The sequence below is a fragment of the Carassius gibelio genome, chromosome A2 (genome assembly GCF_023724105.1).
Source record: "Carassius gibelio isolate Cgi1373 ecotype wild population from Czech Republic chromosome A2, carGib1.2-hapl.c, whole genome shotgun sequence".
NCBI classification, from domain to species: domain Eukaryota; kingdom Metazoa; phylum Chordata; class Actinopteri; order Cypriniformes; family Cyprinidae; genus Carassius; species Carassius gibelio.
In genome coordinates, this window is record NC_068372.1 from 4450217 (window position 1) to 4462460 (window position 12244).

Genomic DNA, 12244 nt, shown 5'->3' on the forward strand with positions numbered 1-12244 from the left:
CTTTCACTGTTATGCTGATGATACGCAGCTCTATATTTCCTCGCAGCCCGGTGAAACACACCAATTTGAAAAACTAATGGAATGCATAGTCGATATAAAAAATTGGATGACGAGTAATTTCTTACTGCTAAATTCAGAAAAAACAGAGGTGTTAATCATAGGGCCTAAAAACTCTACTTGTAATAACCTAGAACACTGTCTAAGACTTGATGGTTGCTCTGTCAATTCTTCGTCATCAGTTAGGAACCTAGGTGTGCTACTTGATCGCAATCTTTCCTTAGAAAGCCACGTTTCTAGCATTTGTAAAACTGCATTTTTCCATCTCAAAAATATATCTAAATTACGGCCTATGCTCTCAATGTCAAATGCAGAAATGTTAATCCATGCATTTATGACTTCAAGGTTAGACTACTGTAATGCTTTATTGGGTGGTTGTTCTGCACGCTTGGTAAACAAACTACAGCTAGTCCAAAATGCAGCAGCAAGAGTTCTTACTAGAACCAGGAAGTATGACCATATTAGCCCGGTCCTGTCCACACTGCACTGGCTCCCTATCAAACATCGTATAGATTTTAAAATATTGCTTATTACTTATAAAGCCCTGAATGGTTTAGCACCTCAGTATTTGAATGAGCTCCTTTTACATTATACTCCTCTACGTCCGCTACGTTCTCAAAACTCAGGCAATTTGATAATACCTAGAATATCAAAATCAACTGCGGGCGGCAGATCCTTTTCCTATTTGGCGCCTAAACTCTGGAATAACCTACCTAACATTGTTCGGGAGGCAGACACACTCTTGCAGTTTAAATCTAGATTAAAGACCCATCTCTTTAACCTGGCATACACATAACATACTAATATGCTTTTAATATCCAAATCCGTTAAAGGATTTTTAGGCTGCATTAATTAGGTAAACTGGAACCGGAACACTTCACATAACACCGTACTTTCTACATCATTAGAAGAATGGCATCTACGCTAATATTTGTCTGTTTCTCTCTTGTTCCGAGGTCACCGTGGCCACCAGATCCAGTCTGTGTCCAGATCAGAGGGTCACTGCAGTCACCCGGATCCAGTACGTATCCAGACCAGATGGTGGATCAGCACCTAGAAAGGACCTCTACTGACCTGAAAGACAGCGGAGACCAGGACAACTAGAGCCCCAGATACAGATCCCCTGTAAAGACCTTGTCTCAGAGGAGCACCAGGACAAGACCACAGGAAACAGATGATTCTTCTGCACAATCTGACTTTGCTGCAGCCTGGAATTGAACTACTGGTTTCGTCTGGTCAGAGGAGAACTGGCCCCCCAACTGAGCCTGGTTTCTCCCAAGGTTTTTTTCTCCATTCTGTCACCGATGGAGTTTCGGTTCCTTGCCGCTGTCGCCTCTGGCTTGCTTAGTTGGGGTCACTTCATCTACAGCGATATCGTTGACTTGATTGCAAATTAAAACAGACACTATTTCAACTGAACAGAGATGACATCAATGAATTCAATGATGAACTGCCTTTAACTATCATTTTGCATTATTGAGACACTGTTTTCCAAATGAATGTTGTTCAGTGCTTTGGCGCAATGTATTTTGTTTAAAGCACTATATAAATAAAGGTGATTGATTGATTGATTGATATTTAGTTTTATTATATTCATAAGAGAAAGATAGTCTGTACTGATTTTTCCCGGAAAAACACGAGCGCCTGGAGGCGTGACGTGTCGGCGGAGCTAAAGAATCACGAGCGCCACTAGGCTTTTGCGTCCAGAGTGTTTGGAACAGTGTCGCCAACTTAGCGACTTTGTCGCTAGATTTAGCGACTTTTCAGACCCTCTCAGCGACTTTTTTTCCAAAAAAGCGACTAGCGACAAATCTAGCAACTTTTTTTGACAGACCTTATTTAGTCTCTGAGAGCACGAGCTCTCTCTCTCTCTCTCTCTCTCTCTCTCGCTCTCTCTCCCAGCGTGCGCACACGCCTCTCTCTCTCTGCATCTGCTCTATTCATCGAGCAGAGAGGAGCAGCACTTTCAGTTAAAAAACTTACTTTTTGCTTCCGACTCTATTTTACATAAAAGTATAGGCAAAATCACAGTACTACCATTGTCTTAATCTTATGTGTACGTGATTTCATTAGACAATGTCGTGAATAGGATTTTAGTGCAGAGATTAACATCTTTGAGACCTGGTATGCAGTATTAATGGACCGCGTTTCAGTCATTATAATATTAATTCCATTGTCGGACAACAGAAACATTAACATATAATAATAAAAAACGTTTTATTGAGAATTTTGGCTGCATTAAAATGCAGTACATGAGCACAGAAAGGGCAAAATAATATGACACACGTCATGAATATGCCAATTAGAATATGACGTCATCTAGCGGCATTTAGCGACTTTTCAGGCACGGTTTAGCTACTTTCCATTGAAAGAAGTTGGCAACACTGGTTTGGAAGCTGTGACAGCTGTGAAGGCTGAAACTGAACGAGAGTAGCAGCAGCAACGACTCGCTCCGAGCAGGGCTCGAACCCGGGTCTCCGATGGGAGGCGGACGCACTAACAAGGAGGCAGAGATATTTTAAGCAGTTTTACTCACCGCCTGCGGTTCCAACACACGATCATGACCCTTTTTCGTTGGGATTGCATCATCCTTAAGAAATAAATGATACGCAAATCCGTCGTCAAACTGGGCTTTGTTTGTAAAACAAGCATTTTAGAAATGCAGGGAACAAACAAAAACACTTGCACAACTCCGTTGATGCTCTGTAAAAATAAACTCCGTCCACTGGTCCCTTAATGCTGTTTCTCTTTTGGTAATCTGTGCATGGTTGTCTTGCCCTGGCAACCAAAAACACACTCCTTTTGTGACATTTCGCGACGCTCTCGCTCTGATCAGTGATTGTCTGTGCTCAGCCTCTCATTGCTCTGCTATACGGGAGCAAGCGCTCTTCCGGCAAACGTGCCCTTAGGACCCATATAAGGAAATTCCGCTCCGTCTAACGTCACACAGAGCCATACTCGAAAAAACTTTCCGAAACTTGTGACAAACCGGAAGGAGTATTTTTGGAACAGAAATACTCCTTCAAACATACAACTTAATTTTTGAAACTTTGTCCATGTTTAGCATGGGAATCCAACTCTTTAACAGTGTAAAAAACTCAGTATGCATGAAATAGCATTTCACCCCCCCCCCCCCCCCCCCCCCCTTTAAATTGCTAAAGTAGGGCCCATTCAAGCCTTTGTATTCAGTGGAGCTCAAGTTTCTTTCACTGAAAACTCTGCTCCTGCTTGCACTGGCCTCCATCAGGAGGGTAGGGGACCTGCATGCATTTTCGGTCGAAGATTCATGCCTAGAGTTTGGGCCGGCTGACTCTCAGGTAATTCTGAGGTCCCTGGCTGGCTACGTGCCCAAGGTTCCCACTTCATCCGTCAAAGACCAAGTGGTGAACCTGCAAACGCTGCCCCTGGAGGAGGCAGACCCAGCCCTTGTCCGAGCATTGAGATGCTATGTAGACTGGACACAAAGCTTCAGGACCTCAGACCAGCTCTTTGTCTGTTACGGAGGCCGGCAGAATGCGTTAATGCCGTCTCTAATCAGAGGATTACCCACTGGATTGTGTGTGCCATAACCCTGGCTTATCAGGCTCAGGGTGTGCCCTGCCCATTCATGTTGCGAGCTCACTCAACTAGAAGTGTTGCACCGTTGGTGCCTCGCTGACAGATATTTATAGAGCTGCGGGCTGGGCGACCCCTAACACGTTCGATAGGTTCTATAGCCTTCATGTAGAGTCAGTATCCTCCTGTGTTCTCACCTCAAATGGGTAGTGGCACTGAGAGGCCCCAGTTTGTGTCGGCTTTCATAAACTGCTCCAGAGTGTCAGTACTGTAGACCCTGATGAGATCCTCCATCACCTTTGGCAGCTGCACGCGGCGGAAAATCCGGCACCAGGCCTTCATGATGAATCCATGAGAACCATGGAAGGCTGGGTTCCATATTGAGACCTAAGCGGTACTCCTATGTGTATAGTCCATGGTATAGCCTTAGAGCCTGTGTTTCCCCGGAAGACTTCTGCCTTCGCAAGAGGGTTTTAATCACCTCAAATTTCTCCATATACACCTAACATTACGGATGCCATATGTGTATTTGCTCCAGAGATCTCCTTCGGGAAGGATGGGGCTTCTGCCGCGTCCCTGTTCTAAGCAGAACGAGCACACTTTCCCAGTGTTATCTAATCTCACCCAGTGAGGTAGTGCTTTGACAATGGTGAGTGGAACTACTTGTTCACCGATGTGGCGGTGAGAGTGACTGACTGAAAGCGAACGTCTCAGTTACGTATGGTAACCCTCATTCCCTGAAGGAGGAAACAGAGATGCCACATCCCGTCGGCAAGGTTGCTGTACCGCCGCTGAGTTGCCGGGTCTCCGGCTCGGCTTCTCAGTGAAAACCTGGTATGCATTGCACCTGCTGCCTTCTTATACTCATGCTGTGATCAGCAGCAGCCAGATGCAATAATTGCACGCCATGTGCATTGGCTTGTTTAGTTTACACTCAAAGGGGATGTCAAATTACCAGGGAGTCAGCTGTTCCCTCCTTAAGGGAACGAGGGTTACCATACGTAACCGAGAAGTTTTCTCTATGAATTAAGTTGATTTTTCTGAGCCCATTGGCAGATATTTGTTCTTGTTTTAATCAGAAACACTTCATTTTGATCAATTTCTCAGAAAAAAACATGTAATTTTGCTTCTCAAGTAAATGTATCTTAAGAATCTTTAGACATTTGCACCGCAAAACAAGAAAAAAAAAAACATTTTTTTTTTTTTGCATTGTGATCAGAAGGTATTATTAAGTTATTTCCATATTCTAGTTGTTGGAAGCAGAGCTATTCAAGCTATATGTTTTATTTTATTTTATTTTTTTAATAGCATTAGCATATTGATGTTAAGTGTTGAGTTTATTGCTTAAATTTTCTTTATTACCTGGTGTTTAATACTCTTAAATTTACAATCATAAAACCTTCAGATACCTTTAACTGGTTAAATGTAAAACATCCTTTGTTTACCATAAATACTGTAGAATGTTGCAGCTGTGACTCAGTGCTTCTGTAAATGTATATTTGGTTATGGATGGTTCATCTGTTGTGAGCATCAGTCTATTTCAAATGCAGCCTGGTGACAAACATATCATTCATCTTGTCTCATTCATCTGAGGTGCAGACAGAAAACATACAGACTGTGTGGCAGCACTGAATCACATGACACTTTAATAATAGATACAAAGAGCACATAGTTCAGCCTAACTTTGGTGGAGAAAAAAATACAAATGCATTCACAAGCCAATACAAATAGGACCACAACATTAGCTCAGAACAAATCATAAAGAAAACAATCAAACACTAATCTAGTTACTGCTAATCCATATAATACACAAAAGTAAGATCAATTCAAGAAATTAACTCCAATATGACTTGAGTAGGCACAGAAAGTACTCAGTAACTTTCTGTCAATGATGACTGTGCTTGACATGAAGGCACTAATGAATGGACTCTCAGATACTCAGATTTCAAGGATCATTGGATTATACGTGACTCCAGTTCATAGTGATGTGAAATGAGAGACTAATCAAACCTCAGCACATGGCATTTGTCAACATGTAAAGTCTGAATGCTGCATGACTCACTGCATCAGGTGCTGACAATGTCTTTACATCACTGCTGCTCAACTCTCAGTCTGCCAAAACGGGTGAATGGGTTTGTGACTATTATGCATCAGGTGTGATGAGGTGACATGCAGTGTTACATCACTTTACTGTGCACTGCCAAAACATTACATTGTTTTCATTGGCATGACTACACTTGGTGTGCTTATATATAGCACTGCATCCATTACAAAAGTTGAATGTTTGTTAATAAACAGATGTGGTAAAAAATTATTAAATCAACAAATAATCAAATATGTTCTATCAAATTTAATTGCATGCATTAAACATGTCTTTAAATGTCTTATTTATCAGTCAAATTTCAGTGCATCACAGCACAGGCATGAAGTGATGTACAATGTTTAAAGCAGGGTTACAAACTAATTAAAAGGAACAAACCAGCTGCAAACTTGAACAAGCTTTGAATTTGTAACAATACAGCTGTCAGATTGAATACTCGGATAATGACTCTAGCAGCTGTAAATGAATCAGGTTGTCACTTGTCACTTTGTTTTTTATTGCTTCTTTTATAGAACTATAAATTGTTCTACATACCACTTTCCAGCTTTCATGGTTTGTAATCAGTGTTAAAAACAACATTTACCTGTTCACTAGCTAAAGCGGAGGATCTGGATTTCCTACAGAATGAGAGTAAGTCCCAGATTATGTGCAGGAGATACAATGCAAATGCCTTTGAAGCAGTAATCCATTGTCACTGACTACTTATGTCTTCTCTAGGAAACTCTGTGCACAGAACTCCCTTTTAAAACAGCCTCTTTTTGTTTCACATGTCTTTGGATTGTCAAGTCCCCTCCTTTTGTGACCACTGGAAGAGTCAAACCCATCTGTCTCCCTTCAAAATGAAAGTGACGGGTGTGGAGATACGTCTGTTTGAATGGGCTGCTCTCATCACTCTCCCTCACCATCCTTTTGATATCTTAACAACTGTTATGCAATGAGCTCATGCTAGACTAGGCAACCAGTTTCCCTGCACTTCAGAGGCCAATGCTAATGTTAAAGGGGCTATATCACTTTGTGTTGCCAACAGTTTGTAGCGAAACATAAAAAAAAAAAAAAAAAACATTATTTGACTTCCTAGGTTGCCTATGAACAGAGCTGTGACATCATTACAAGTACTTCAGGCAGGATGATGAAACCAATTCCAATTGCGGAAGATGAGGAAGAAACACTGAGTGGGAGCCGCTTGGTCACTAAAAGTCCTAGCTGACTAAGATTAGTGAATGGTGAATACATCCAGACTTTATCAAGATACAGCCATTGTTTGCTGGGGCGGGTGGTTAGAATTCCAACGTGAGCAGAGGGTGGATAGAGGTAATGGAGGTGTGACAACTGTAGTACATTGATGGCGTGTTGATATCTCATATTTATTCATGAGACTGTGTTGATCATGATAGTGCATGGTGCTTTCCTATGACAGATGCTTCATACTGTAAAATCACAAACAGTAGCTGAAGGTGGCAAGTGAGTGTAACTGGTGCTATAGTACAAGAGTTCAAAAGCTGGGATAAATTAAAAAGTTAGAAATACACAGTCTGGCCCTGCATATATACATGCAGTCATCAGATTTAATTAAAGACCAAATCATTAGAAATTATGACACAAAATGCCATTTTATGTCAATGTTCTACCATGCATTAGTATGATCTACAAAGCTTATCTTATTTTCATTGACACCTGTTCAATATCTGTGTTGTTATTTGAATTGGGGTGCACGCTCACTCTTTGAAAACAAACAATAGATCCGATACACTTATGAATAGTTGATTCCCATGTATTCACTTTTAGCTTAATGTACTGTATGTGCTTAATGTACAGTAAGTCCGTAGTCATTCACAGCACAATCCCTCCACTAGATGGAAGCATTCTACCATGTTTTATCACGGTTTGAGAGCGAGAGACTTCAAACTTTACCAGTAAATGCACATTTATGGATTGGCAGAAATTAGAAGCTAAACATTTTCTAAGATTCAAACCAAGCATTCAATGATTAGCGGTAAAGTGTCTTCAACTGAATTCAATTTCGGTTTTGTCCAACGGGTATAATAAAAGGTTAGTATACCGTGGCATCCCTCGTGTGAAGACTGAAGAGTATAAAGACCTTTTCAGATTTTTTGACCAACTCTTACTATGCGTTTCCATATCCCTACTTTTACTACCACTCACAAACCACACATCACACACTTTAGGCAGCACAATCCTAACAACCTGCACACTTTGCCTATGTCTGCTAATACACTACCTTTCTTTTTCTACTGGTCTCCCCAGCAAACATGTCCTTGCGGGGCCCATGCTGGCTTATTGCGGCCACAGTGGGCTAGGGCCAGCCCACACCAAACCTTAACAGGCCCGGAGCGGGTTCGCCCAGGCGAGGCTCACCGCAGGCTCACTGTCATCAGCCCACACTATGGAGCTGCCCACATTAATCCCATGATGGCCAAGTGTGGGCCAGACATGAGCCTGTTAAGTTAAATCATCTCTTGCCATTTCTGAAAGCAAACTAAGCCAGTGACTAGTTCTAACAGTCAAAACAGTTGAATTGAAAGTCTATCAGTAGCTGTGCATTTGCGAAGAAGCCCACTGCAATCATAAGTAAAACCATGCATGTTTCTTTTTATTAGCAGGATGAGTGAAAGATGGTATAACGTCTATGTTTCTAAAAATATCTAAAGACTGGACCAATTTGGAGTAGACGTCACAGTTACTTCACTTGCAGCTGCGCTCGCATTGTCAGAATCAGAATGCAAATCATTTTATGGTATAATGTCAAAGATGCCATTTGAAGCTAAATGCAGACGTTTACTATGAAACCTGCTATGATTAGCCTACTTGTAAAACATAAATTTGATTAAACAATAGGTCTATATAATATTCACATGGGGGACATATTGTATTAGCCCTACAGTTAAAGCATGAAATACTATTTAATCCTATAACATTTTACATAACATTTAGCCTACCTATTTTATCTCACAATTGAGTTTTTTTTTTTTTTTTTTTCTAAATTCCATTTTATTTTATTTTTTTCAAAATTCCGTTACATCCTTTTTAGTTTTTCTGGATTGTTTTTTTTTTTTCTCCACAATCTTTTTAGTTTAATAGCTAAACTCTTTATTAATCATAAATCAAGTCTAATTAATTAAAATCATGAAACTACATTTTCACATTAATTTTAACAAAAAATACATGTTTAGGGCCCTTAAAATGTATTTTTTTTATGCTGTATTTGTTACCAAATTCTGTTTTAGAATGTATAATTATTTGTGCATGAAACAACTAATTTTTTTTTCTTAAAGAAGCCTGATGATCCCCCCCCCCCCCCCTCAAAAATTCTGTGTGTATTTAAATTTTTATTGTTATCAAATCAAGGCATGAAACATTAATTTAATTTATCTTTGAATTACTGCAAATTAAGCAAACTTTTTTTTTTTTTTTTTTGGCAAACAAAGGGGATTTACTTTTAAAATTCAAACATGGAAGAAATGTTGTGTGATTATTCCTTTAAAAAAGTAATGTTTGTCTCATATGGAGCCAAAAGAGTCTCAATAAAGATAAATGCACACACTACATTCACATATGCACACACAGGATTCATACATGCACACACATGATTCACATATACACACACAGGATACACAAATGTGCACAAAATTTACAAAAGCACACACAAAATGTTAAAAGCACAGAAAATTCAGAAATGCACACAAAATTCAGAAATACACACACAATTCAGAAATGCAAACAACATTTACAAATGCACTCAAGATTCACAAATGCACAGGACAAGATTCAGAAATGTATTTCTGATGCACACACACATATATTTTGATTTACAAACTGCTTGCGGTCTGTGAACTTCACTGCATTTGCATTTGCAAATGCTTTTTTTTTAAACAGGGAATGATCTGCAACCAATCAGATAACTCCCTTGTTTTAGCCAATCACAAGAATGCACCCCACGTGGGGGATTGTTTACTTATAAGCCAATCACATGAACGCGTTCACACAGCGCAATATGCCTTTTATGAAATTGTATGAAAATACAGATGTTTAGATTACAATTCAGGTTTATTTTTATTATTTTTTTACAAAATATAAATTTAAAAATGTGTCAATACATATAGCCCAGTGACTGCAGAAAAAAAGTGAGTCGCAGCTGCGTGAGGAAAGTGATTCATTCGCTGAGGAAAGTGAGTTGATCGCTGCTTGAGGAAAGTGAATCGTTCGCTCAACTTCGCTGCATGAGGAAAGTGAATCGTTCGCTGAGGAAAGTGAGTCGTTCGCTGCGTGACTCGTGAGGAAAGTGAATCGTTCGCTGAGGAAAGTGAGTTGTTTGCTGCATGAGGAAAGCGAGTCGTTCACTGCATGACTCGTGAGGAAAGTGAATCGTTCACTGAGGAAAGTGAGTCGTTCGCTGCGTGACTCGGGAGGAAAGTGAATCGTTCGATGAGGAAAGTGAGTCGTTCGCTGCGAGAGGAAAGTGACTCTCTGGCTGCGGAAAGTGAGTCTCCTGCTGCGCAAAGTGATTCGCCGGCTGCGTGAGGTAAGTGAGTCGTCCGCTGAGGAAAGTGAGTCGTTCGCTGATTGGCTTATAAGTAAACAGGGGAGTCTCAAAATTCACACACAAATGCAGTGAAGTTCACAGACCGCAAGCAGTTTGTAAATCAAGATATATGTGTGTGTGCATCAGAAATACATTTCTGAATCTTGTCCTGTGCATTTGTGAATCTTTAGTGCATTTGTAAATGTTGTTTGCATTTCTGAATTTTGTGTGTATTTCTGAATTTTGTGTGAATTTCAGAATTTTGTATGCATGTGAGAATTTTCTGTGCTTTTTAAATTTTGTGTGTGCATTTGTGAATTTTGTGCGCATTTGTGTATCCTGTGTGTGTATTTATGAATCATGTGTGTGCATGTATGAATCCTATGTGTGCATATGTTAATGTAGTGTGTGCATTTATCTTGATTGAGACTCTTTTGGCTCCATAGTCTCATTTTAGCAGAAGTTGTAGTAGTAGTAGTAGTAGGCTATGTACAGATGCTGAAATCACCGCGAGTGTCATTCCGTGTTAAACTGAGAATTCTGTTTTTATGAATGGATTCCGCGATTCCATCCGCATTTTCTGCATCCCGAAAAACATAGGGCCCTACAATTATACCAGCACAATGTATACTCTCACACTTTAACTGCTTCTATCCTTGAACACTTAATAAATATCTAATCAAAATAAAAGAGCCGCTAGGAGAACTCACCGGTATCACACACACTCCGGACGCGTTGCATTCAACTCGAGCATCGGTCTAAAACAGTTTTTTTTTTTTTTTTTTTTATCTGTCAGCTGTATTTAAGTCAGGTTCTGAAGATTCTCGCTCTGTTCAGCGTGCAGCGTCATGTGTCTAATCAAACAACACGTGCTGTCTGTGATTTCAGCCACTAGAGGCCGCTCTCACACTGTATATTGAGAACAGAGCCTGGTCAGCCGCTCCAGCAACGGACACAACCCGGGAAAGTATCGGCATGGATTTTTGCCGATAACCGATTGTTCTAGCAATCCACTATCGGTGCCGATTAATCGGTAAAACTGATACATCGGTCACCCTCTAATAAAAAAAAATCACAATGCACTAGTTTTCACACTATCTAGTGAGTCAAAGAACAATAACAGTGGTGCAGTCAGGAGCCCTAATAATTCCCACACTGACGGCAGTCGAACGGTCGTTCTTGGGAATGAGAGTGCTGCTGATGGATCCGGAGATACTCTGCTTTGGTGAAACTCTTCCCGCACTGAAGGCAGAAGAAAGGCTTTTCTCCAGAATGAATGCGCAGGTGATTCTTCAAGATGTCTTTCCGTGTGAAACTCTTCCCACAGTGAGGGCACATGAACAATCGTTCTCCAGTGTGGATCCGTATGTGAGCCTTAAGGGTGCCTTTGTGCACAAAACTGTTCCCGCACTGTAAGCAGATGAAAGGAGGTTGGCCAGAGTGAGTTTTGATGTGGTTTCTCAGCTGGCCTGTTTGCGTAAAGCTCTTTCCACACTGCTGGCACGTGAAGGGTTTCTCTCCAGTGTGGATTCTCAAGTGCTCCTTCAGGTTTGTTTTCTGTATGAAATCCTTCCCGCACTGAATGCACCTGAAAGGTCTCTCTCCGGTGTGGATGCGTATGTGATCCTTCAGGTGAGCTTTCTTGGTGAAACTCTTCCCACACTGAAGACAGATGAAAGAGCCGGTTCCTGTTCTGCAAGTTGTTTTTTGATCATGATACTGATGCACCTCAGTTAGTTCTTCACTTTCTTCTTTCACTTCCATCAGGTCTGAAATTAAATTATATTAAACTGAAGAAAAATAATTCAAGAACCATAGATGTTGGTCTAAAGAAAGATATCTCTGAACAAATTCACTGTCATGCTTTCAGGAAAGTAGTAAGAATGTGAACAAGAGGCACAACAGTGCCAGCATAACTACAGTTATTTATGGGTACCGCATGCTAGCTATATCAAATCACAAAAATGCTCAGTTTTCACAGGCCAAAACAT

General features: G+C 40.6%; 1 protein-coding gene across 1 annotated transcript; it reads right to left on the reverse strand.

Moving 5' to 3' along the window:
* Positions 1–11393: 11393 nt before the first annotated feature.
* On the reverse strand, positions 11394–12017 carry LOC127939347 (gastrula zinc finger protein XlCGF49.1-like). The gene has a single exon (XM_052536119.1). The coding sequence runs from the start codon at positions 12015–12017 to the stop codon at positions 11394–11396; it is 624 nt and encodes a 207-aa protein (XP_052392079.1).
* Between the last annotated feature and the right edge of the window lie 227 nt (positions 12018–12244).

Coding starts and splice junctions, on each gene's coding strand:
- LOC127939347 (XM_052536119.1), bottom strand. CDS start 12,017: ATGGAAGTGAAAGAAGAAAGTGAAGAACTAACTGAGGTGCATCAGTAT.